This window comes from Podarcis gaigeae (genome assembly GCF_964106915.1).
Source record: "Podarcis gaigeae genome assembly, chromosome: 16".
NCBI classification, from domain to species: domain Eukaryota; kingdom Metazoa; phylum Chordata; class Lepidosauria; order Squamata; family Lacertidae; genus Podarcis; species Podarcis gaigeae.
In genome coordinates this window covers 21,637,375-21,665,260 of record NC_139693.1, presented here as the reverse complement: position 1 = coordinate 21,665,260, position 27,886 = coordinate 21,637,375, and the positions used below count along the sequence as shown (strand labels likewise).

Here is a 27,886-nt window from a genome sequence, read left to right as displayed (position 1 = left end):
TGGGTGAGGCAGCCGTGAGTTTTAATGAGCACACGCCCCCATGGATTTTTGGAGCGAAGCCGCAAAAATGTTGCATGGATTGTTCCATGTTGCCATGGCAAGCTCGCACTCCACGAGATCACCATTATCCGAGCACAGCTGCTCCTTCAAGCAATCCAGTTCCTCCATGGTGATGTTGTTGCCGCCGCACACAATGATGACTATGGATTCCAGCTCGTTGGGGAGTTTACCATCCTTTTGCAGCGTTTTGGTCAGCTCGCAGTAAATGGCTGCCAAGGATGCCCCGCACGCCGGCTCCACCAGCATCCTCTCCTCGTCTGCAGGCAAAAGGGTTGTTTAAGTTTTATAGATGTTGAATCATAGCATCCTAGAGCTGGAAGGGACCCTGAGGATCATACGGTCCAGTCCTTTGTAATGCAGAAATATGCAGCTATCCAATACAGGGATCAAACCTGCAACTTTGGCATTATCACCACCATGCTCTAACCAACTGTGCTGTTTCTCCTTGCCATTAAGGCAAGAGTAATCTGTGGGTTAAACCACAGAGCCTAGGACTTGTTGATCAGAAAGTCGGAAATTCGAATCCCCGCGACAGGGTGAGCTCCCGTTGCTCGGTCCCTGCTCCTGCCAAGCTAGCAGTTTGAAAGCACATCAAAGTGCAAATAGATAAATAGATACCACTCTGGCGGGAAGGTAAACGGCGTTTCCATGCGCTGCTCTGGTTCGCCAGAAGCGGCTTAGTCATGCTGGCCACATGACCCGGAAGCTGTACGCCGGCTCCCTCGGCCAATAAAGCAAGATGAGCGCTGCAACCCCAGAGTCGGCCACGACTGGACCTAATGGTCAGGGGTCCCTTTACCTTTTAATCAGTAGGAAAAAAAGAAAGAAAAGGTAAAGGACCCCTGACAGTTAAGTCCAGTCAGGAACGATTCTGGGGTTGTGGCGCTCATCTTGCTTTACTGGCCAAGGGAGACATTTTGTCCTCAGACAGTTTTTCCAGGTCATGTGGCCAGCATGGCTTAGCCACTTTTGGTGAAACCAGAGCAGCGCATGGAAACGCCGTTTACCTTCCTACCGGAGCGGTACCTAATTATCTACTTGCACTTTGATGTGCTTTCAAACTGCTAGGTTGGCAGGAGCAGGGACTGAGCAATGGGAACTCGCCCCGTTGCAGGGATTCGAACTGCCCAACATCAGATCGGCAAGCCCTAGGTTTAGACTACAGTGCCATCCACGTAATCAGTAGTAGAAGTAATTCATGCCATGCATTTGAAGTGCAATATACCACTTGATCCTCAAAAGAGGATTGAACAAATAAGAGAATTGGACAAATCAATGACTACTGGTATTGCACAGTTGGAAGGGACACAAAGGCTCATCTCGTGCAATCCCCTGCAATACAGTTCTGCACAAACTCATAATAGCACTTGGAGCACAAGAGCCAGTGTGGCGCCTTGTAGAGTTTATTTGACTCCAGCACCCATCAGCCCCAGCCAGTATGGCCGATGGTCAGAGAAGATGGGAACTCTAGTTCACCATGTAATTGCACTGACTATCCAGACATGGAGAAAGAGTTCACAATTAGTGCATTAATACAGGACGGCTGTCTTGCGAATACATACCCAGAAACTTCCCGATGGCTGCCACTGCGTCACAGTCGTTGACAACCTGTGATATGACGGGGTGTTCCTGCGCCAGCTTCAAAGCTTCCTCTGCCACAGTAGCTGCCCCAAGCGTGGTAGCAATGCTGGACCCAGAACAGGAAAAGGAAGATCAGTGGGCTGGATTTTGCTTGTTGGATTTGGCTCAGGCGAACAATGAGGCCGTTTTATTTATCTGTTGCATTTATACCCCTCCAGTCTTCCCCTCAAGGTGGGACATGTGGTTCTCCCTTTCCTCCTTGAATCCCCACAACAACCCTGTGAGGTAGATAAGTCTGGCAGCCAGTGACTGGTCTCAGCCACTGAGCTTCATGATCAAGTGGGAATTTGAATCCTGCTGTCTGACACTATAACCACTGCACTGTCTCCCAGTATTGTATTGTATTGCATTGCATTGCATTGCATTGCATTGCATTGCATTGCATTGCATTGCATTGCATTGCATTGTTTCTTCTGCCCTCCATCAGCCCTCACTTGCCTGGCTATCTGCCACCTCCTCCTTCGTCTCAGTGTTGCTGCTTATAGAACTCCAAAGGGAGAAGGATGGGGACAAAACTAGGAGAAGGTTGGCTCTGCCTGTCATTGGCTCTCACGCCCCCTACTGTTGGGCTCCCTGTCTTCTGCCCTACCAGACCCAATGGGCACCAGCCCGCATCAGCAGTCACACTACCAGTAGTGGCTTCTGCCCTGAGGTAAGCGGTAGTCTTTTACCCTCCTAGTCCTCCACCAAATGTGCTGCGAGCTCACCTGGTAATTTCGGGCAGTGTCACCAGCTTCTTTTCTTCCAAGGAAGCATTCAGACTGTGGGCTCCGCGGGTCTCCATGGCGATGATGGGTACCATGTCCCAGCCCACCTCCCGGAGGCCCTGGATCACCCCACAGAGCATGCCGCCCCCTCCAACAGAGAGAATAATTGCTCCAGGTTTGGACTCCATCTGCTCCTTCATCTCTGTGACCATGGTCTTGTGCCCTTCCCTGTGAAGCAGAGGGGACCCAGAACATAAAAACCAAATCTCAGGGGTGGAAAAGAGAGAGTTGGGGGTGGGGGTGCTGAGAGAAGAGCACATTCAAAACTTCTCATTTTCATTTGTGGGGAGGGGGAGAAATCTGGTCTGGTTTTTTCCTTTGCAGAAGTCCATTTTGGCAGGAAATCCCTGCCATATTCCCTGCTTCCTGCACACCAAGCCCCAGCTGAAATTCCGGGGCATTGTGGGGAAAAATAAAATGGCCACCAGGTGGCCAAAATGGCCGCACTTCAGTTCAGGTATTGCTTCAAAATTGCTAATTTGGTACTGTTTCGAAGCTGAATGGAGCTGAATTTCTCTACTAGAGGAAAAATTACATCACATACCAGATAAGAGGGTCATCGAACGGAGGCACGTAGGTCGAGTTACAGCTTCCCTTTGTCATTTCCTTGGCTATGTTTTGGCATTCCTCCAGTGTCTAGAGGAAAGGAAGTTTGTTATTAGGCTAGGATTCTAAGAAATATTTATTTGATGATGGTGGTGATTTTTAAAGGCTTCCAACTTTTGTTCTTCTGTGATAAGCCAGGGAAAGGGTTAAGGCTGACCTTCCTTCCAAACTTACCTGTTGCATGCATACCGTGGCTCCCTCATCTTCCATGCGCTCCATAGTTATAGCTGGTGTGGATTGGGGCACAAAAATGATAGCCGGGATCCCCAACTGTTTTGCAGAGTAGGCAGCTGCGAGGCCGGCATTTCCCGCTGGAAGAAAGCCCATTTGACACCACTATGATGCTAGACCTTATGACGGTTGCCTTCCCTCCCAGGCCAACCCAAGTCATACTAGACTTCTGGATATAATCTAGGATGTCCTACCTAAGGTCATCTAGTTTGTGGGAGAGGTGAAATCTGAACTGGGGACTTTCTGATTTGCAGCTCAGCCTCTAAGCCACCATATTGTTGTTGTTAATTTAATTTGTATACTGCCCTATACCCACAGGTCTCAGGGCAGTTCACAATATAAAATCACAATCTAAAAACACAAAATACATAAGAAAAATAAGGGGAAAAAACAAATTATTCCCTGCACTACTTCAGTTTCTCTCATTTTTCCAAACTTAAATTCAGCTCTATTTCCATGTTGGCTTGTGGAAACATTTTTCCAAATCCTAGCAAAAATTACCAGCATTTTAGTGTAATTCTTTCCCCTGATGTACACATAAGAACATGAGATGAGCCTGCTGAATCAGGCTAGTAGTCCTTCCAGCCCAGCATCCTGTTCTCACAGTGGCCAACCAAGATGCCCCAAAGGGAAACTTCCACAAGCAGGTTCCCCCCCCCCCCACCCCTGGAACACTGACAGTGTCCACAGAAAACCACATTACCTGAGGCACAGACAAACTGCTGGCAGTGTTTTTCGGCCCACTGTGAAAGCAAAATAATAGGAATGTGTGAACAGGAGCCATCTTAACCCCACCACCCGCTGTTCATTCCAGGCAGGTCTGGACCAGATTCTGTCCTCTTGACCTCATAACGAAACCTTTGCAGAATGCCCAAAGAACAGCTCTTACATTAAGGAAGTTTTTTTCATATGTTTGGTTGGAATCTGCTTTCATGTAACTTGAAGCTGTTGGGTTCGAGCCCTATCTTCCATGTGACAGCCCTTTAGTTGTTTGAAGATGGTTATCATATCTCCTCTTTTCCAGGCTAAACATACCTAGCTGCTTCAACCATTCCTCATAAGGCTCCTAGACCCTTGATCATCCTAGTCACCCTCCTCTGCACACATTTCAGCTTGTCAACATCCTTCTTAAATTGTGGCGCCCAGAACTGGACACAGTATTCCAGGTGTGGTCTGACCAAGGCGGACTAGAGAGGTACTATTACTTCCTTTGATCTGGTCACTATACTTCTGTTGAATACTTCGTGCCTGCTCACTGCCTGATTTGATTCTTCCCAGAAGGAGCCTTTCCCCCAAACAAGGATGGCACCTGCCAGACTGAGGAGCAGCTTGCTTCAAGCTCTTTCCCTAAGCTGATTAAACAAGATCCATTACGTGCAATATCACTTCCCCCCAGAAGGTTCCCATCGTAGGAACACCGAAAGCTGCCTTAACCTGAGCTACAGCCTATCCTAGGGCAGTAGAGAAAACCAGAAGCAACCTTCGCCATTCTTTCTTGTCTTATATGGGAATGTACCTTATAGTAAGCCGACAAGAGGATCAGTGTTCCCTACACTCACTGGCAGCAGCTCTCTAGGGTTTTAGGCAGGAGTCGCCACCAGCCCCACCTGGACAGGCTGGGCATTGAACCTGGGACCTTCTGCACTCAAGGCAGCTGCTCTGCCACTGAGCTACGAGCCTTCCCCATATAGCTTTCTTCTTACCGATTTGCAGAAGTTCCCTATGCCTCGTATCTTAAAGGAGCAAGTGGGTTGGGTATTTTCGAGCTTCAGGTAGACCTTGGTACCAGCCAATTTGGAGAGGTGGGCGCTGACCCGCAGCGGAGTGACCACATGGAAGGGCTTGGAGGAGGCCATTGTAGAAAGCTGCGGGTAGAATGGGGATTAGGTACAGAATAAGCACAGTGGAAGAATAAGGGGGGAAAGACTGTTTTGCTTCCTCAAAACTTCGTTTTGACTTTTTCTTCATGGCTGTGTAGTTGAAGTCCATTGATACAGTCACAAACAGCCAAGGCTGTGAGTGCTGTGATCTTAGAATCTCAAGTCTCATTCTATTTAAATCAATCAGGTTTCTAGTCCTCATGCTACATATACATTCTCGAAAGTGCAGGCGGTCATGGTTGCTGATGCAGTAAGCTGTCCTGCGACCTCAATAAGGCTTCACTGCTTAATTCCTTGTCCCTCTTTGTAATTGGCTACTAGTATGTGAATTTAGAAACTGAAGTTTCATTTAAAAGAAAAGAAAAGAATGAAGTTTCATTTAAAAGAAAAGAAAAGAAAACAAGCAGGTTCCAGGGCCTCATGGCTAAAAATGTATGTTTGAAAATGTGAGTACAGTACTGTAATCCTTTATTAACTTTAATAAAGTTTCTTTATTTTATTGCATTAAAAACCAGACTCTCCCTGCAAGCGAATTTTCTGTCTTTACCTGAACCTCAATTATCCAACTCTCCAAAGGATCCAAATTTACAATGCAAACGGCCTATACCTTGCTTATCTGAAGGCTAAAGGTGTGCATTACATCATGATGCACATTGTCTAGTAGACCTCCACTTACTTGTCGAGGGTCTTAGAAGAGGCTTTGGAGCTTGGCTTGCAAAGCGGTTGGACGGCAGAGCTGGGTGTTTGCGGGGGTTTTTCTGAGGAAGCCGCTGGTGGACTCAGAGGGGGTTCTCCTCCTTCTCCTGGGGGTGGGCTGCCTGGGTGCTGTGCTTATCTTCACGACTCTGGTCTCATTGGGGGAACGTTGGTTTCTCTTGGCCCCACTTTATAAGCCGATAGTCTTGGCTTGGTGCTGGCCACTTATGGGAGGCGTGGTGCACTCCCCACAACCACTGCCCTCGCCTCTGAGGTCATCTCCCTTCCTTTCCTCCAACCAGAGATCCGACCTAAGGGAAAGGAGCAGAATCAATGCTTAAAAGGATGTCAAGCAGAGGAGAGGGGGAAAAGGGAATAGTGGGGGGGACGACCTATTTCAGTCGCTCTGATGGAGCAAACGAGGAACTGACAAGGCTAGCTGGTGGAGGAAGGAAGGGGTGGGGGGACAGTGTGGGGTGGCTGCTTCAGACAAAGGGCCCCTTCACTGAAATGGTCCAAAGCAGGCTCAAACCAGGTTGGCAGGCTGGGCCTGGAATGACGATGAGGCAGTGTTAGGAGTGAGCAGTGCCAGATTTACGTATAAGCCAAACAAGCTATAGTTTAGAGCCCCACTCTGTTGGGGCCCCCCCAAAAAAATAAAGGAAAAAACATGTATGTACATTTCCAAAATATAAGATAAAAAACAAATAAAATAAAACCTACATACAGCAACCGTGTTTTGTGTTGTGTAGGCTCCTATTGTTAAGTTGTGGGCAAACATATCAGACGACACAGCGATTCTTCAACAGCTCTTCTTTATTCTGAGGCCAGAACTGAACTGAACTGAAGGGCTCAGTCAGCCTGCTTATATAGAGCTCCAGTACCTTGTTACTGTAACAACTTTCTAAAACTATCCAATCACTGAATGTCACTTTCGATCCTTCATTTGCATAACTATCTACAGTATTCCCCTGCTGGCCCAGGATGATAACCTTAGTACATAACACCTATGATGTAAGTAATGGGCCCCGTCCGCTAGCCTGCTCCCTAAAATATCACTAGTTTGTTCATTTCTATATATAGGGTGCCTACATTCTGCATGGACTGGACATATAAAGGGCCCCATTACCTTCAGTAGCTTAGGGCCTCATTAAACCTAAATCTGGCCCTGGGAGTGAGGGGCAGGGAAACACATTGACCCCAGCAGATAGCTGTGTACACACCAGGCGTTGAAAGGAAATTCCCTCACACCCAAAGAATCCTGAGCACTGTAGTTTGTGAAGGTAGGACTTTGCAGACAATGAAAGATTCATTGCTTCATGATGCTGGTTTGCCTGTAAAATTCAGGGGGTGTGGGGTGGGGAGGCCATGCTGGCAGCATGCTATATTCAAAATAGGCTGTGGTAAATAATACTCCTATCTGCTCCATGGTAAAAAGCCTAGCGTCTCCCATTTGAGAACTTTTGGCAGCTATGCCTGGGTTAATATCCCCAAAGCACAGAGAAAGAGTGAAACTGATTTTTGTGGGTTATCAGCCGGACTGTAAAAGTTCCGGGTTTTCTCTTGGCAATGGAAAAGTGGTCCTGAGCTGCAGCGCTGTGTTCTCAGAGCAAAATAACTGGTCCGGAATCCATGCGAATTCTGAAGTAGCTTTGCCTCTCATTGAGCCAGTCCCAGAACCACAGGCCCAGCCGTTACCACGGCAACCAACTGCAAAGTCCGGTGAAACAGGAGACTCTTTCTGCCAAAGCTGAAGGGGAGGAAGAGAGGGACAGGCAGTTACATAACTAAGACAATGGGTAGGCAAACTAAGGCCCGGGCGCTGGATCCGGCCCAATCACCTTCTAAATCTGGCCCGCGAACAGTCCGGGAATCTGCATGTTTTTACATGAGTACAATGTGTCCTTTTATTTAAAATGCATCTCTGGGTTATTTGTGGGGCCTGCCTGGTGTTTTTACATGAGTAGAATATGTGCTTTTATTTAAAATGTGTCTCTGGGTTATTTGTGGGGCATAGGAATTCGTTCATATTTTCTCCCCCAAAATATAGTCCAGCCTCCCACAAGGTCTGAGGGACAGTGGACCATCCCCTACTGAAAAGGTTTGCTGACCCCTGACTAAGATGATCAGAAGGGGCTACCCAGGAAATCCCACCTCTTAAGATAGTCCGAAGAATACTCTGTGGGGCAGGTTAAGGTTTGCAGCGTAAATTATGAACCTCAGACTTTTGAGGAAATCCTGCAGCTGCCGCCACAACAGAAGGAGCTGTGGTTTGCTGCAGTGGAACAAGAAATGCAGTCTCTAGCTGATCACAAGTTTTTCTCACTTGTTGATTTGCCTGAAGGGGAGAAATCTGAGGGTACCTTTGGGTCCATAAAAGAAAAACCATAGCATCTGGAGAAGTAAAGTTTAAAGCAAGGCTTTGTTGCAAAAGGATTCATGCAGAGAAGGGGTTTAGATTAAGTATGAGAATGCTTTTAACCCTTGCAGCATATTGTGACAGCATATTTAAATGCAGGGTTAAAAGAGGTGGCTTATATATATTTTTTAAAACCTCATGAATTGATCTCCTATTTCTTTCCACAACTCTACCTCCTATGTTAATTGTATTTATGCAGGCTTTCTCTTGCCTTTTTTAAATTTCCCATGCTAATACTTTCCCTGGTTTTATTAGCTTGCTCAAATTGTTTATGTTTTAAATCTTTAATTTACCACTCTATTTTTTGATTTATTATCATTAAAAACTGTGTTTGCAATAATTTAATATCTTGTTTAACTATCTCTTTTCTACAGGAATTTATCAATTCCTTTTCTTTCCTTTTTATTGCTACATTTTTTACCTTAATGTACAAATTTCTAAAGGTCCATACAGAGTCCATTCAGCTCACCTAATTATTTGTGGGTGAATAAAATGTAAATTGTCTATCCAGTGGGTGTTTTTCTCTCCATATATCAACTAAACTGAAATTTTCTGTCATCTGAAAAAAAGCCTTGGGTAGCTTCCCTTGCTTTTGTGTCACATCTTCTTATAGTCCTATCCCATTCCAGGGAAGCTACACCGTCCATATCTCCCATCAAATTATCTTTTTTTTTCATATATTCAAATAGGATTTCTTCAAGCCTCTAATAAAAGTCATGTTTTTTTCTCATTTGGTACAAACAAACAAATTCAGGAGTTTGCCCAGCACTTGGGGCAAGAGTTCCAGCTCAAAGATTTAGGAGCTACTATAAAGAGTTACCTGGGAGTTGAAGTACAGAAAGTAAATGATGGGAGTTTTTCTACTAAGCCAGAAAAAGAAAATTACACAACTGTTAGAATGTTTTGGTATGCAGAATTGTAAAGGCGTTCAAACTCCTATGGTGACAGACTTTCAAAAAACAGAGAGTAATGTGGAGTTTGAACACCAGGAGCTATGCCACTCTGCCATTGGCAGTTTGTTGTACAGTTCACAGTAGGTCCAGACCAGATGTAAGCAATGCTGTGGGTGTTCTTAGCAGGTTAGTTTCAAAGCCAACCACAGCAGAGTGTTTCACTATTTAAAAGCAACACAGGACTACTGTTTAAAACAGTCATCCTCTGGGGCAGAAGAGCTAACATGTTACTGTGACTCAGACTTTGGAAATGATGTACGAACAAGAAGGTCTACTACTGGAATAGTAGTAGAATTTGGATAGTCTTTGGTGGTTTGGAAATCCCGGAAACAGGGGTTGGTATCTGTGTCTAAATCCGAAGCGGAATATGCTGCTCTGTCTGAATTGAGCAACGAGCGTCCCTATTTCATGCAGGTTCTTACTGATATGAATGTTGAATCCAAGGTACCTGTGACAGTTTATGGAGGACAATCAGGCCTGCATTTCCATGGCAGGGCCTGAACAATTCAAGTCTAGGACAAAACACGTGGATATCAAATATAGACATGTCAGGGACAATGTGGAACAAGGATTAACGAAACTTGTATATTGTGAGTCAAGCCAAAACATTGCTGATGTAATGAGAAAACCCAATAACTTCGAAAGACACAAAGTAATAGTTGAAAAGTTGGGATTAGTGAAGCATACTTTATAAACACTTCACACATGCTCTGATGCATGTTTTTTCTTAGAATTAAGAAGGGGTATTGAGGTTCCTTTAATTGCTGTTAAGGAAAATCTGGTGCATGTGCCTCTCTTATCTTGCACCTGCAGGTCTTGTGATTAGTGTTTGAAGGTGACTGTGACCTGGCAACCAGCCAAATAGGTCACTGTGACCTGGCAACTGGCCACAGGTGTGGTCATTCTTGGGTATATTAAGAGGGGGCTGCACATTGCCTCTGCTTCGCTGCAAGGAAGCTCTGCCAAATTGATGCTGAACTCTGTGCTGTTTGTATGCTGTGAGTTGTACTTGCTTTGCATTTGAAGCCTGCACCTTCTACTAGGGATCTAATGGAAGCTTGTATATAGTGAAACTGCCTTAATGCTTTGGACCTGTCAGTAATGGGCTGAGCTGACGGAAGAGTTGAGTGTCTGACTGAATTTCTTCTGGCACAAAACTGCACTGCCACGAATGTACATGCTTGGGGAGCTGCACTGTAGCTGTCACCTTTCAGATTTGAAAATAAGGGATCAGCAGCCTCAAAAATAAGGGATCAGCAGCCTCACGTGTCCTGTGGACAGTCTACGGGATATCTAACAAAGTGGGAAGCAGCGGGAAATGGCGCTGGGAATTTCCCACAAAAAAGAGGAAGGTTGACAGCTATGAGCTGCACACATTTGGCACATGCCATAGACCAATAGGTTTCTTGTGGACATCTGGCTGGCCAGTGTGAGAACAGGATGCTGGACTAGATGGGCCACAGGCCTGATCCAGCAGGACTTTTCTTACATTCTTAAGTCTCATGCTGGGAGGTGGGGCTGGGGAACAGTGTACAAACACAAGGTGGGATCTGAAACAAAATCTTGTATCCCTCCTCCCTTTCCCAGTGAATCAGCTCACTGAGAACAGTTCATTAAGCCCAAGATGTTCTAGCTGCTGGAATTTTAGCAGGTGTCGGCCAGACATATGCATATTTTGCACCTCCTTGGGGTCTGGGAACTTAAAACAAAGAGCACAGATTCTCAGAAAGCTGGGTTTTCATAGTTTCCATAATCTATGCACAGTCCTGGAGAAATAATCAAACAGCCAGCTGGCTGTTTCCAAGGCTCGAGGCACTTTATGAATTGGTGGTACTTCTTTGTGGTATTTGGTGGTGGTGGTCCCAAGTTTAGGAAACTTGTTGCTAAAGTCCAGGAGGCTTTTTTTAGGTTGATTAGCAAAGGCTGTAAGTTTGAATTACCTGGGAGGGGGGCAGTGTTCCCTTGGAGGTCTGAACCGACAGTACAATCACCCAGAGGCTGTTCTTAGTGCATCTAGGAGAAAAAGGCAGGAGCCCCTAGAGACTCCCAGTGTCTCTGGGCTTCAGGTGTCTGTTACTGCAAAGGAGATTCCAGAATCCCCCGGCTTCTGGTTGGCTGGAGGGCAAAGGTCAAACTCCAGGGATTGTGACATCCACTGACACCAAGGCAACAGAGCCAGGCACACACAGGGGAGCCTGATCAGCAACCTGGGGAGCCCCTTGACCCCTCTAAACCAGTTTTCATAGGAATATAGGAAGCTACCTTATACTAAATCAGACCATTGGTCCATTTTGCTCATTATTGTCTACACTGATTGGCAGCAGCTCTCCAGGGATTCATGCAGGGAACGTTCCCAACCCTACTGGGAGATGGCACTAGGGATTAAACCTGGGACCTTCTGCATGCAGAGCAGATACTTATACCCCTGAGCTATGGCCCTTTTGCCAACCTAGATAATCGATCATAGAATCATAGAGTTGGGAGGGACCACGAGGATCATCAACTCCAACCAGCTGTAACGCAGGAATCTTTTCGTCTAGTGTGGGTCACAAACTGATGGATCCTGATGTTAAGAGTCATGCTCTACCAACTGAGCTATCCCTTGGGTCCGGGGCCCTCTAGATCGTTTATTTATTTTACCACATTTATTTTATAAATATTATCTGCCGCTTGAGTGTAAAAGCAAACATACACGGCCTCAAAGTTCAGTGACTGGCCACAATGGGCAGCTGCACAGAAACCCAAAGCCCTCCCACCTTCCCCTGGCAATCCCACCAGCCCTGGGATCTAGCACTCTCAGATATTTGTGTGCAATCCAACCAAATCCCGAGGCACCAGGGCCTACGCAACCCAGTTTTCCCATCCGCCCACTCCTCTGCTCCCACCTGGGGGTGACACAAAGCTCAGGGACAGCAGGGTGTGTGAAGCAGCCGTGAGTTTTAATGACCACACGCCCCCAAGGATTTTTGGAGCGAAGCTGTGAATGAGCCTGAGTTGCTTGCATGGTTCCATTTTGCCAGGGTAACCTTGCACTCCACATATTCTTTCATTCTATGGTTCATGCACAGGTCATCCTTGAGGCGATCCAGTTCCTCCAGGGTGATGTTGTTGCCCCCGCACACAATGATGACAATGGACTCCAGATTGCGGGGGAGTTTGCACTCCTTTTGCAGCGTTTTGATCAGCCCGCTGTAGATGACTGCCAAGGTCGCCCCGCAGGCCGGCTCCACCAGGATCTTCTCCGCGTCTGCAGGCAAAAAGGGTCATTTAAGTTCCCTGGATGTTGAATCATAGCATCCTAGAGCTGGAAGGGACCCTGAGGATCATTTGGTCCAACCCTGTGTAATGCAAGAATATGCAGCTGTCCCTTACGGGAATCGAACCTGCAACCTTGGCATTATCGCACCATGCTCTAAGCAACTGAGCTATTTCTCCTTCTCACCATTAGGGCATGAATAATCAGTAGTAGAAATAATTCACACCATGTGTTTGAAGTGCAATATACCACTTGATCCTCAAAAGAGGATTGGACAAATAAGAGGATTGAACAAATCAATGACTACCTGCCACAATGACTATTCTCTGCCTCCTCGGTCAGAGGAAGCAATGCTTCTGAATACCAGTTGCTGGGAGCCACAGAAGAGGAGACTGCTCTTGGGCTTGGGACCAGCTTGCTGGTTTCCCATTGGAGCATCTGGTTGGCCAAAGTGAGAACAGGATGCTGGACTAGATGGGCCTTTGGCCTGATCCACAGCCTCTTCTTAGATTTCTATGTTCCCTTTAAACAGTCATGACTTGGGATAGCTCCATTGATAGAGTATGAGACTCTTTATCTCAGGGTCATGGGTCTGAACCCCATGCTTGATTCCTGCTTTGATTGGGGTTGGACTAGATGATCCTCGTGGTCCCTTCCAACTCTACAATTCTTTGATTTCCCCCAAAGAATCCTAGGAGCTGTACTTTGTTGAGGGTGCTGAGGGTTGTTAGGAAACCCCTTTCCCCCTCCTAGTTCCTAGAGTGGTTTAACAAACAACCCTTCTTCCAAGGGAATTCTGGGAATTGTAGTTCTGTGAGGTCCCCCACCAACATTCCAGGCCCACTGAGCGTGTTCAGTCCTAAGTGGGCTGTTTTCTGGAGTTACTCCTAATCTCCCCCTGCCCCACACATTTAAAAATGTTGTATTTCTGAGAACCTAGGGATTCGTCTAAACCTGCTGGTGCCTCCCCACTTGTGACTGGATAATGCCGGATACATATGGATTTGATTCAATTTAATTATTTGCATTCCGCTTCTCCCATCACCCGGGTTAATCTTGCAGCTGCATTAAACCTTAGCAAACATGTCAACAAATGCCATCATATCAAAAACACTGTTGTATAAGGCAGAACAGACAAATTCAGCAGACAATTCATATAGATCACAGACTCAACTGCATTGACTATCCAGACTTGGAGAACGAATTCGCTGTTAGTGCATTCATACAGGATGTATGTCCTGTGAATACATACCCAAAAACCTCGGAATGCCTGCCACTGCCTCCGGGTCGGTGACGACCTGTGATATGACGCAGTGTTCCTGCGCCAGCTTCAAAGCTTCCTCTGCCACAGTAGCTGCCCCAAGCGTGGTAGCAATGCTGGACCCAGAACAGGAAAAGGAAGATCAGTGGGCTGGATTTTGTTGGTTGGATTTGGCTCAGGTGAACAGTGTGTAATGACAATGAGGCTATATTATTTTTATTTATCTATTATTATTATTATTATTATTATTATTATTATTATTATTATTATTATTATCTGAATCCCCCAAAGAACCCTGTGAGGCATGTTAGGCTGACAGCCAGTGACTGGCCTCATCCAGTGTGCTTCATGGTCAAGTGGGGATTTGAACTCTGCTGCCCCAGGTCCAAGTCTGACACTCTAACCACTGCACTAGCTCCCAGTATTATATTGGTCATTTGCTCTGGCCTCAGTCAGCCCTCGCTTGCTTGCTTTAACCAACCCAGGGAGTATCAGCCTCCTCCTCCGTCTCAGCGTTGCTGCTTATAGAACTCCACAGGGAAGAGGATGGGGACAAAACTAGGAGAAGGTTGGCTCTGCCTGTCATTGGCTCTGGCGCCACCTCCTGTTGGGCTCCCTGTCTTCCGCCCTACCAGACCCAATGGGTACCAGTCCACATCAGCTGTCATGCTACCAGTAGTGGCTCCTGCCCTGAGGTAAGGGGTAGTCTTTTACCCTCCTAAAAGGTAAAGGTAAAGGGACCTCTGACCTTTAGGTCCAGTCGCGGACGACTCTGGGGTTGCGGCGCTCATCTCGCTTTACTGGCCAAGGGAGCCAGCATACAGCTTCCGGGTCATGGGGCCAGCATGACTAAGCCACTTCTGGCGAACCAGAGCAGTGCATGGAAATGCCATTTACCTTCCTGCCGGAGTGGTACCTATTTATCTACTTGGACTTTGTGCTTTCGAACTGCTAGGTTGGCAGGAGCAGGGACCGAGCAACAGGAGCTCACCCCGTCGCGGGGATTTGAACCACTGACCTTCTGATCTGCAAGCCCTAGGCTCTGTGGTTTAACCCACAGCACCACCAAATGTGCCATGTGCTTACCTGGTAATTTTGGGAAGTGTCACCAGCTCCCCCTGTTTCAAGGCAGCATGGAAGCTGTGAGCTCCCCAGGTCTCCATGGCGATGATGGGTACGTCGTCCCAGCCTGCCTCGCGGAGGCCCTGGATCACCCCACAGAGCATGCCGCCCCCACCGACAGAGAGAACTATCACTCCAGGTTTGGACTCCATCTGCTCCTTTATCTCTGCGACCATGGTCTTGTGCCCTTCACTGCAAAGCAGAGGGGACACAGAATATCAAAACCAAATGTCAGGGGTGGGAAAGAGAGAGTTGGGGGGGTGGGGGGCGCTGAGAGAAGAGTGCACTCAAAATGTCTCATCATTTTTATTTGCGGGGAGAGGGAGAAATCTGGTCTTTTCTTTTGTTGCAGGAAATCCCTGCCATATTCTCTGCTCCCTGCCCCCCAGGCCCCAGTTGAAATTTCAGGGCATTGTGGGAGGAAAAAAATGGCCACCAGGTAGCCAAAATGGCTGGACTTTGGTTCAGGTATTACTTCAAAATTGCTAATTTGGTACTGTTTTGAAGCTGAATGGAGCTGAATTTCTCCACCATTCCAAGTGGCTGAGGGCAGAAAGGGAATATTTCTGTCTCTTGTTTTTAAAAGCCCTTATCTCCTCTCTTCCCCTTCTTAATATTCCTCTTATTTACAAAAGATGTGTGTCTCTTATTTAAAAAAATATTATTATTTTAGTTTATTACCTGCCCTTCACCCTAAGGTGTCTGGGCAGGTTACAACAATATAAAGCACATTAAAAACAATGTTTAAATATTTGAATTACAACAACAAAAATCTAAGGTGGGTTCTGAAAATATACACTGTTGGCCTGAATATAAGCCTCACCTTCTGCCCAAATTCCAACCCCCAAAAGTGTGGTTTATATTTGCAACCTTACGGTATGCAGCCAGGAGCGTGGGGCAAACAATGACCAGAAGCACGGCAAATCGGTGCCCACTCAGTACATGGTCCCCCATCCTCTCCCCCAAAGGCCGGGAAGGGAGAGATGCAGCCAGGAGCAGCAAGGAAGGGAGCGGCTTATATTCAGGTATTTTTTTTTTCTCTCCCCCCCCTCCAATTTTAAGGGTGCAGCTTATATTCAGGCCAATACGGTACATATAAAGTGTCAAAGTTCAGGGTAAAGAATATAAGATGAGAAGAGCTTGCTGGATCAAGCCAATGGCACATTTAGTTCAGCATCTTGTTCTCACAGCAGCCAACCAGATGCCTGTGAAAAACCCACAAACGGGACATGAGCTCAACAGCAACTCTTCGCTCCTGTGGTTTCCTGCAACCAGTATTCAGAAGCATTAATGCCTCTGGCCATAGAGGAAGAATGCATAGTAGCCACTGATAGGCTCCTCCTCTGTGGATTTGCCTGATCCCTTATTTTATTTTTTACTGTTTCATATTTATATTTTATTGATAGTTTTGAAGGAATTCGAATGAAAAAGAGAAGAAAATAAGGTCTATTAAAAAAAAACACAAAAGAAAGCAGAGGAAAACAATAACAATGAAATGACAGTAAAATTAAATTAAGGTAACAAAACTATATAGCTTTCAGTGGTACTTTGGTTCTAGAATGTAATCCATTCTAGAGTCCATTCAAGTTCCGAAACGTTCAAAAACCAAAAACAGAAAGCAGAAGCCTCAATACGGAAAACTCAAAACGGAAGCCGCGTTTCTTGTTCGACTTCCAAGCCGCATTCGAAAACCGAGGCATTTGCTTCTGGGTTTTCAGCCTTTGAGTTCTGAAACGTTCGACTACGGAGGTATTCAAAAACTGAGGTACCACTGTATATGTAAGTCTAATCCCCTTTTTAAGACATCTATGCTGGCAGCCATGGCTGCTTCCTGAGGGATGGAGTTCCATAATTTAAGTGCAGTGTGAACAAGTCTTTTTTTTCATCCTTCCCGAATCTTCCTAAACAGATGTCCACTAGCTCTCTCACTCACTCATACATCACATACCTGATGAGAGGGTCACCGAAGGGAGGCACAAAGGTCCAATCAGAGTTTCTCTTTACCATCTCCTGGGCTTTGTTCTTGCATTCGTCCAGCGTCTAGAGGAAAGGAAGTCATGTTATTAGACTAGGATTCTAAGACAGATTTGGTGTTGGGTTTGCTTAAGGCTTCCAACATTTTTTCTCCTGTGATAACCTCCCAGACCTACCTGCCCAAAGCACACCGTGGCTCCCTCGTCTTTCATGCGCTCCACTGTGAAAGCTGGCGTGGATTGGGGCACGTAGATTGTAGCCGGGATCTCCAACAGTTTGGCACAGTAGGCAGTTGCGAGGCCGGCATTTCCCGCTGGAAGAAAGCCCATTTGACACCGCATGATGCTAGACCTCATGAGGGTTGTCCCCATTCCTCAGCCACCAAAGGCGTACAACACCTTATGTGTGTTTGAGCAAAAAACCCAGGAATATAAAGAGACCCAGAGCAACAGCATTTATAATAATATGAAGTCAGTCATGTCCATTAAATTCAATGGGTTTCCTTGGAGTATGACTACTTCTGCATATAATCTAGGGCGTCCTGCCTAAGGTCATCTAGTTTGTGGGAGAGGTAAAATCCGAACTGGGGACTTTCTGATTTGCAGCTCAGCCTCTAAGCCACCAGACTGTTGTTAATTAAATTTGTATACCGCCCTATACCCACAGGTCTCAGGGCAGTTCACAATATAAAATCACAATCTAAAAACACAAAATACATAATAAAAATAAGAACAACCCAATAATTCCCTGCACCACTTTTGCATTTAGAATGCCAGTAGTTTGGTCCCCAAGGCTGTTGTTCGCATCTGTATAGGCACAGTAGGGTTGAATCGGGCTAGTAGCCCTTCTAGTCCAGCATCCTGTTCTCACAGTGGCCAATCAGATGCATCAAAGGGAAACCCACAAGCAGGGCACAGGCAATTGAGCCCTCTCCCCACCTGAGGTTTCCAGTAACTGGAATTCAGGCACATTGCTGCCTCTAACTGTGGAGCTAGAGTACAGCCATTGTGGCTTCATTATTTTTTTTTTGCAAAGCACTTTCGCCTAATGCATTTTTGTATGTTATTTTCACTCTCACACACACAGACATGCATTTTTATGCCCATTCCTTAAGAACTGCGTAGCAAAATTCAGAAAAGTGCAAATTCCAGAGGGTGGCTCTGGTTTTGTTCTCGTATTATTTTGGAAAGTGAAAGCGAAATTTGGAGATTCCCCTTTATATGCAAACTCAGTTGCAGTTCTCCTCCAGCCCTCATCTCATCTCGCCATTCACCAACCTGGAGCTAGCTTGCAGGGGTGTTGCAAGAATATCATCCTACAAAGCTGGCGAAGGCTCCCCCTACCCCTGGAACCCTGACATTGTCCACAGAAAACTCTATTACCTGAGGCAGAGACAAACTCCTTGCTGCCTTTTTCGGCCATCTGTGAAAGCAAAAGAAGAGGAATGTGTGAAAAAGAAGCCATCTTAACCCCACAGCAAAAACAACCCCACCACCCACGGTTCTTTCCAGGCAGGTCTAGACCAGATTCTGCCCTCCTGACCTCATTATGAACCTTTGCAGAATGCCCAAAGAACTCTGCTAGATCAGAGCAAAGGCCCATCTAGTCCAACATCCTGCTTCCAGCACTGACTAGGTCCCTAAGATCCCCCCAAGCATGCTATAAATCTGTTAGTTCTTCATGAAGACCTCAGCTTTTAAAACCCCCATTTAAGTCAGGCAGTTGAGGAAGGGTGAATCATGCATGTTTAGTGCCCGATTTGATTCTTCCCAGAAGGAGTCTTTCCCCCAAACAAAGATGGCACCTGCCTGAATATAATTGATGTAATTGAATATTTAGAAATGAAATGAAAAGCAAGCGGCCTTAATGTTTTTAGATGCAGAGAAAGCATTTGATAATGTCTCCTGGGACTTTATGTTGGAATATATGAGCTGTGGAGACATTTTTATAAAAGGAGGTAAGGCAATATACATAGAGCAGTCAGCAAAATTGATAGTAAAGAATGTGTTAACAGAGAACTGCAAAATAAACAAAGGAACTAGACAAGGCTGTCCACTGCCACCTTTATCGTTTATATTAGTTTTAGAAGTTTTGGCGCAAAGAATAAGAGGTAACCAAGAAATTAAAGGAATAAGGATGGGACAAAGACAATATAAATTAAAAACATTTGCAGAGGCTGCGGTGATATCTGTAGAAGAACCAATAGAGACAATTCCAAAAGCACTAGAAGAGATTAAAAAATATAGAGAAGTAGCAGGTCTTAAAATTAACAAAGATAAAATCAAGCTCCTAGTAAAAAATATGAATAATGAGAGGAAGAACACATGACACGATATACCTGGCCTAAGGATTTTTTTTGGGGGGGGGAGTTAGATATCTAGGTGTATGGTTAACAGCAAAAAATATAAATTTGTACAAAGATAATTATTTTAAAACACCTGGGAGGATATGAAAAGAAATTTTCAAATATCGGGTAGAACAAAACTTTCATTGTTGGGCAGTGTCAACCATAAAAATGAATGTATTACCAATGATGTTTTTTTTTTTGTTTCAATAAATACTGGTGATCAGCAAGACAGGTTGTTTCAATAAATGGCAAAAATATATTTCTAAATATATCTTGCCAGGGGAAAAAACCGAGAATACAATATAAAATATTGATAGATGTGAAAGAGAGAGGAGGTTTTTCCCTGCCAGGTATGAGATCATATTATGAAGCTTCCTGTCTGTGCTGGTTGAAGGAATGGTTGTCTGAAGAATCCACATATTTTTAACTTGGAAGGTCATGATAATATATTTTGGCCGGCACATGTACTTGTGGTATGAAAAGGTGAAAGTATATAAAGTATTTACAAATCATACAATTAGGAAAAAATTGTGTAAAGTATGGGACAATTATAAAAATGTATTTGAGTCAAAAACACCACTTTGGCTTTCGCCACTGGAAGCCGTAGCAGTGAAGAAGAAGGAGGTGGTGGAAAATTGGGTAATTTATAGTGAGGAAGGTGGAGAATTCAAATTCAAAGAAAGATTCAAAGAATTCAGAGAATTCAAAGAAAGCAAGAAATGGTAACAACATGGATACAATATCATCATTTGAATGAAGTATTCAAAAAAATATGAAATGAGCATTTGGGAGACAAGTATCTCAGTTAGAGAAAGAGACTGTAATGTTAAAGTGATGTCTCAAATGCATAAGATGTTATTGGAATGGGAGACAAAAGAAGAACAAGTGACATCTTCAATGATACATTGGGCAATAGATATTGGTCATAACATAGAAATGGAGGCATGGGAACGATTGTGGAATATAGATATAAAATTTACAGATATAAAATTTACAGCACGTTATGCTTTAAGAGAAAATTATTTGAAAATGTTATACAGATGGTACTTAACACCAAGCAGATTGGCAAAAATGTATAAATCAAAATTGAATAAGTGTTAGAAATGTAAGGAGAAAGAAGGTACCTTTTCTCATATGTGGTGGTCATGCAATAAGGTTAAAACTTACTGGGAAATGATATATAATGAAATGAAAAAGATGTTTAAGGTAACATTTGTAAAAAACAACAACCCAGAATCTTTCATTTTAGGGGTTATGGGATCAGAGTTACCTAAATAACATAGAAATTTATTTATGTATGCAACAACAGCTGCAAGAATGATATTTGCCCAAAAATGGAAAGAAGAAGTCCCGGCGACAGAATAATGGCTACAGAAATTAATGGACTATGCAGAAATGGCAAAATTTACAGGAAGAATAAGAAATCAAGACAACAATTTTTTTATTAAGGAATAGAAATGGTTTATCAAATTTTTTTTACAAACAAATTGTAAACAGATTAAGACATTAGAAGGATTACAAAAAACCCCTCACAGTTTCTAAAGCATATATGAAAATAGATGAAGAAAAGAATAACTTAAGATAATTGGGATGTGCAGGTAAAGATGAAAATAAATTTATGGAACCGCAGGAAGAGGGGGGGGGAGTTGGGGTTTGAAATGTTAAATTATTGCCGAAATGTTTATTTGCTCTAAATGAAAAATTAGAAATAAATAAAATAAAAAAATAAAAAAGATGGCACCAGCCAGACTGAGGAGGAGGCTTCAAGCTTGTGGCAATGAGTTCCCTAAGCTGATTAAACAATATCCGTTATGTGCAAAATCACTTCCCACCAGAAGGTTCCCATCATAGGAACACAGAAATCTGCCTTAACCTGAGCTACAGCATATCCTAGGGCAGTAGAGAAAATCAGTGATAACTTTTGCCATTCTTTTTCGTCTTCCATGGGAATGGACCATCTAGTAAGCCAGAGAACTGGCTTGTTGTTTACACTGTCTACAGTGTTTTCTCTGCACTGACTGGCAACAGCTCTCTAGGGTTTTAGGCAGGAGTTGCTGCCAGCCCCACCTGAACAGGCTGGGGATTGAACCTGGGACCTTTTGCACTCAAGGCAGCTGCTCTGCCACTGAGCTACAAGCCTTCCCCATATAACTTTCTCCTTTCCTTACCGCTTTGCAGAAGTTCCCTATGCCTCGTATCTTAAAGGAGCCAGTGGGTTGGGAGTTTTCGAGCTTCAGGTAGACCTTGGTACCAGCCAATTTGGAGAGGTGGGCGCTGACCCGCAGCGGAGTGACCACATGGAAGGGCTTGGAGGAGGCCATTGCGGAAAGCTGAGGGTAGAATGGGGATTAGGTACAGAATAAGCACAGTGGAAGAATAGGAGGGGAAAGACTGTTTTGCTTCCTCAAAACCTCATTTTGACTCTTTCTTCATGGCTGTGTAGTTGAAGTCCATTGATACAGTCACAAACAGCCAAGGCTGTGAGTGCTGAGATCTTAGAATCTCAAGTCTCATTCTATTTAAATCAATCAAGTTTCTAGTCCTCATGCTACAAATATATTCTCAAATGTGCAGGCAGTCATGGTTGCTGATGCAGTAAGCTGTCCTGCAACTGCGATAAGGCTTCACTGCTTAATTCCTTGTCCCTCTTTGTAACTGGCTGCTAGTGCAGGCAAGTCAAGCTTGCTGGTGGGGTAAGCCAGGGGTCAGCCCTCAGCCCTTGTGGGGGGCCGGACTATATTTTGGAGGGGGCGGGAAATTATACAAGTGCACCACGAGCCCTGGTAGCTGCTTACCTGTGTCTTGCAACCGCAGGGGCTGGTGGCGGCGGGGGGATGATGAGCGGCGCTCAAAAGGGCTCCAGAGAGGGGCTGCTTAAAATGGTGGCCGCTTGAGCACTGCTGCTGCTGCTGGCACCAACAAAGCCCAGCCCCCTTCCTCCTCTAGGCAGGGCGGGGAGAAGCCAGGAGGAGGGAGGGAGGAGGCACCGCCGTGTGAGGGAGAGGGAAAGAACACACACACGCTGACGATCCACGCGTTTTCCTGGACCCTCAGTGGGCCAGATCCAGAAGGCAATTGGGCCTGATCCGGCCCGCGGACCATAGTTTGCCTACCCATGGTGTAAGCTGTCCTGCGACTGCAATGAAGCTTCACTGCTTAACTCCTTGTCCCCTCTTTGTGATTGGCTCTTAGTGCTGCAAATTTAGAAACTGAAGTTTCATTATTTTTTTAAAAAAAGAAAACAAGCATGTTCCTGGGCCTTGTGGCTAAAAACATATGTTTGAGCATCTGAGTACAATAATCTTGCTGCTTTATTTTATCTTCTTATGAAAAATCTTTAATAAAATCTTTCTTTTTTTTAAAGGCAGGAGTGAGGAAGATTATGGCAAAACGGGACATTGTGCAAATCATCAATTTGCATAATTTAGATGCGTCTCAGAATTCATCTGAAATTTTGATGGGGTTTTACTTTTAATTTAAATAAAGTGTGTACAACCCTGCAGACAGACAGCTGAACTCTCAACCTGCTGCTAGTGAATTGCTTTTTCGCACCCTTCTCCCTACCCGTTCTGCTCACTTTCACCCTGGCAGTGCCCATCTCTCCGTCTGGGTCCCTGCCAAGCTCATTTTGGGTGATTGAGGTGGGGAAACTGCAGGGTGTAAGGGGAAGGCTCTCTACTGCTCCCCATATCACCTATATTAATGGGTGATATATATACTATATTAATGGGTGATGTGCCTGAAGCTTCCTGTCTTAACAGCTGGGTTTGCACACATGCATAGCTCTTTAAAGAAAGCTGACATTCTACCCTTCACGGCTGTTCAGGCTTGGGGACAGTGGGGAGCTGTGATCAGCCCCTTCCTTCCTTCACTGCCAGACAGTGGATTTTATTTGTCTTTCACATTTAAAAGGCTACAGACACATGCAGCTCTCCGGGTGCTCTGTGCGTGTCGGTTTTCCAGGTTGCAATTTGGCCACAGGATTCCAACCATGACCAAGAAGAATTCAAGGCAACTTCAGCACACGGCCCAGGGGTACTTCCGTTCCCATAGCTTGAAGTCATCGTTGGGAGTTCCCAGCTGGCTTCTCTAGTTCAGAAACGGACTTACATAGCCAGGCTGAGAAACACGTCTGGTTGAAATCCTGGGAAGTTATTCTAGGCTTGAGAAGGCAGCCCTGGGCAGAGGGTGTTGCCTTATATCAGGTCAGAGGATTTGCTCCTCTTGACCCAGTATTGTCCACTCTGACTGGCAGCATCAGGTGGTCTTTCCCATCACTTGACCCTTTTAACCAGAGTTGACAAGAGACTGAACCTGGAACTAGGGATGGGCAAATCTGTTCCTCCTGGTTTCTCATTTTTCCAGTAATAAGTTCAGCTCTCCACACTTTGCATTTTAAAAAAAGTCCTTTTTAAATTCATCAGCATTTTAGTGCTAATTTTCTCCTCATCTAAATATTTGTATACCATTTTACTTACTTCATGTGCATATATCTTTTTCAGCAGAGAAATCTCCCCTAATCTAATGCATTTTGTATATTGTTCCTCTAATACGTGCTTTATTAATAGGCACACTTTAGCATGTGCATTTGGAGACGCATCACAATATTCAGAGAAGTGACAAATTTCCACGGATGGCTGCCTTTTGCCTGGCATATTGTTTCAAAAAGAATGAATTAGATACGTTTGCCTTTGGATGAATTGAATTTGTCCCCCTCCCATCCCTACATGGAACCTTTTTTAATTTATTGCATTTATACCCCAATTTTTTTCTCCAAGGAACTCAAGGGATGCAGTGTACATGGTGCTCCCTTTCCTCATCCCTTCCCCACAACAGCCCTGTGAGGTAGATTTGGCTGAGAGGCAGGGCCTGGCCCCAGATCACCCAGTGAGCTTCATGGCCAAGTCGGGATTTGAACCCTGGTCTCCAAGGTCCTAGTCAGACACTTGAACCACTATGCCACACTGACTCTCCACTGGATAACCATCTTTCCCTAGCACCCCATTGTGCTCCAAATCAACCCAAGGCAGTGCTTTAACATTCCTGTCTACAGCACTGCTAAGACCTCTGAGTATAGGGCAGTATATAAACAAACAGACTATCCCTGCAAGCAAATTTTCCGTCTTTACCTAAACCTCAATTATCCAACTCTCCCAAGGATCCAAATTTGCAGTGCAAATGGCCTATACCTTGCTTATTTGAAGGCTAAAGGTGTGCATTACATCACGATGCATATTGTCTAGCAGACCTCCAGCCAGACAATGAGGCGCACTTACTTGTCGAGGGTCTTAGAAGAGGCTTTGGAGCTTGGCTTGCAAAGTGGTCGGACAGCAGAGCTGGGTGCTTGCGATGGTGTTTTGGAGGAAGCCGCTGGTGGACTCAGAGGGGGGCTCTCCTCCTCCTGGGGGTGGGCTGCCTGGGTGCTGTGCTTATCTTCACGACTCTGGTCTCATTGGGAGAATGTTGGTTTCTCTTGGCCCCACTTTATAAGCCGGTGGTCTTGGCTTGGTGCTGGCCACTTATGGGAGGCGTGGTGCACTCCCCATAACCACTGCCCTCGCCTCTGAGGTCATCTCCCTTCCTCTCCTCCAACCAGAGATCCGACCTAAGGGAAAGGAGCAGAATCAATGCTTAAAAGGATGTCAACCCGAGGGGAAACAGGGAAGGGGTGTGTGTGATTTGTTGCAAAAGGGGGGAAGCCTATTTCAGTCGCTCCACTACCAAAAGAAGAGGAGCAAATGAGAGACAGACAAGGCTAGCTGGTGGAGGAAGGAGGGGCTGGGGGGACAGTCTGGGGTGGCTGCTTCAGACAAAGGGCCCCTTCACTCAAACGGTCCAGAACCGGCTCAAACCAGGTTGGTGAGCTGGGTCTGGAATGATGATGAGGCAGCATTAGGAGTGAGGCGCAGGGAAACACATTGAACCCAGCAGATAGCTGTGTACACACCAGGCGTTGCAAGCAAATTCCCTCACACCCAAAGAATCCTGGGTACCTCAGGTTAAGTACTTAATTTGTTCCGGAGGTCCGTTCTTAACCTGAAACTGTTCTTAACCTGAAGCACCACTTTAACTAATGGGGCCTCCTGCTGCTGCCGTGCTGCCAGAGCACAATTTCTGTTCTCATCCTGAAGCAAAGTTCTTAACCTGAGGTACTATTTCTGGGTTAGCGGAGTCTGTAACCTGAAGCATATGTAATCCAAGGTACCACTGTACTTTGTAAAGGCTGCTGGCGATGGTAGCTCTATGAGGGGGTCAACTACAATTCCCAGGATTCGGGGGAGGGGGACGTTCCAAGCTCCTAATAAGGGGCATTTTGTAGGATCAGCAGAATGAAGGGCTGCAGCTTCTGCAGGGAGAGTGAACTATGAAAGGGAGAAAGGGAGAGAATTCACGAACACAGAAACACAGGGAGATGGCTTTTCCTGAGTTGGTCCATCCGGCTCAGTGCTGTCTACACTGACTGGCAGAGGCTTCAGGCAGGGAGTCTCAGTTCTACCTGGAGATGCCGGGAATGGGAATTTCTGCATGCAAAGCAGTTGCTCCACCACTAAGCTATGGCCCTTCCTTTGGAAGCTGCCTTATACGGAGCCAAGCCACTGATCCATCTAGTTCAGTATTGTCTACTCTGACTGGCAGGAGCTCCCCACGGTTTCAGACAGGAGATGCTGAGGATTGAACCTGGGACCCCACTGCATGTAATGCAGATGCTTCCCCACTGAGCTGCAGCCTTTTCTCTGTGACTCCCCATCCCCATCCATAAAGCAAGTGTGGTTTCTGTTCCAGTCCCCAGGGAGAATGGTCTCTTTGTTCACAGGGTATAGCATGACCCCCCCTCCGCAAAAGCCTCTTCTGTTCATGTTCCATCCACTGACTGGCTGGGTCACCCGTTTTCCTTGGTTTCGGTGCTTCCCCTATGAAACAACACTTGGCTGTTATGAGATATCTCCAAGCAGTGAAATCTCCAAGCAGTGAGAGATTCCAGCTCATGCTCAGAGTTACGTTTGCTTAGAATGAAGGTCAGCAGAGACTGAGGTATCTTTAGGAAATATGGTTCTATTTTCACTTATATACAGTGGTACCTCAGGTTACATACGCTTCAGGTTACAGACTCCGCTAACCCAGAAATAGTGCTTCCGGTTAAGAACTTTGCTTCAGGATGAGAACAGAAATTGTGCTCCAGTGGTGCAGCGGCAGCAGGAGGCCCCATTAGCTAAAGTGGTGCTTCAGGTTAAGAACAGTTTCAGGTTAAGTATGGATCTCTGGAACGAATTAAGTACTTAACCTGTACAACCTGAGCATAAGATGTTGCTGGGGTGGGGCGGGGGGCTCACAACATTAATACTCCGACAGATCTTGTGTCTATGTTCATTACAAGTTTGGATCCAGCACAGAGCGAGCAGGTTTTTGTCTCCAGCTTCCAGCCTGCTTCCAATTCCACTCTCTCACACTTCCACCAAGCAACTAGGTGCTGGAGATGAGGGAAGGCCCACCCATTTCTTCTATGGCCACAGAACAACTTCTCTGGTTCTGCTAACCACGGTGCTTAATTAGTCAGACATCGGATCAAATAATTGTAGAGTTGGAAGGGACCCCAGAGGCATCTAGTCCAACCCCCACTCACGGCTAAAGAATACCCAAAAGATGGCCTTACAACATCTGCTTAAAAGCTTCCAGTGAAAGAGGTTCCACCACCTTCTGAGGTCACCCGCCCAACATCAAAGAGCTCTCAGTGTTGTGGGTTTGAGTCCCACGCTGAGCAAAATATTCCTGCATTGAGGATTGTTGGACTAGATGACCCTTTTGGTCCCTCCTTCCAATTCTGCAAGTCTATGATTGTGCATCTCCTTGAGATCTGGAAACTGAAACTGAAACGAAAAGCACAGATTCTCAGAAAACACTGAATTTTCATAGGGTTTCCAGAATCCAGTGGAATCACGTCTACGCACAGCCCTGGTGGAATCATGGAACAGCCAGCTGCTGGCTCTTTGCAAGGCTGTAAACTTGGGGGTGCTTGTGGTGTTCGGTGGTGGTGGCTGTCCCAAGTTTAGTACATTCATTTCTAAAGTCCAGGAGGCTTTCTTTAGGTTGATTAGCAAAGGCTGTAAACTTGAATTACCTGAGACGGGGCAGTGTCCCCTTGGAGGTCTGAACGGACAGTACGATCACCCAGAGGCTGTTCTTAGTGCATCTAGGAGAATAAGGCAGGAGCCCCTAGAGACTCCCAGTGTCTCTGGGCTTCAGGTGTCTGTTACTGCAAAGGAGATTCCAGAATCCCCTGACTTCTGGTTGGCTGGAGGTGAAAGGTCAAACTCCAGAGATTGTGACATCCACTGATACCAAGGCAACAGAGCCAGGCACACACAGGGGAGCCAGATCAGCAATCTATTTTTTTTTTTTTTTAATAAAATTTTTATTAGGGGTTTTTACAAAATAAAGTACAAAGATAAACAACCTTTCTTTTATCTCAACAGAGTTTCATAACTTCTTTGGACTTCCTCACATCTCCCGCTGCCATTTTCATCATCATAGATTTTTCCATGCAATTTATCATCTAATTTGCAAATTTTATAACCACTTATTTAAATATAATCCTCTGTAAATTAATTTCTCTTAATCTCACTTTACATCCCATTCCGATCCGATTTTGTGGTGGCCAATTATTTATGATCAAAC

The 27,886-nt window shown here is 45.4% G+C and overlaps 1 protein-coding gene across 1 annotated transcript; it reads right to left on the bottom strand.

The window, feature by feature from the left end:
* On the bottom strand, positions 1-27,489 carry LOC310834428 (uncharacterized protein). Its single transcript, XM_083717918.1, has 17 exons — positions 27,330-27,489; positions 24,490-24,818; positions 21,382-21,543; positions 18,249-18,288; positions 17,043-17,179; positions 16,841-16,932; positions 14,857-15,084; positions 13,762-13,886; positions 12,197-12,500; positions 11,194-11,266; positions 5,009-5,170; positions 4,009-4,048; positions 3,249-3,385; positions 3,013-3,104; positions 2,409-2,636; positions 1,623-1,747; positions 1-317 (listed from the first exon to the last, which is right to left on the bottom strand). The coding sequence occupies exons 3-17, from the start codon at positions 21,532-21,534 to the stop codon at positions 22-24; spliced, it is 2,232 nt and encodes a 743-aa protein (XP_083574044.1). The 5' UTR covers positions 21,535-21,543; positions 24,490-24,818; positions 27,330-27,489; the 3' UTR covers positions 1-21.
* Between the last annotated feature and the right edge of the window lie 397 nt (positions 27,490-27,886).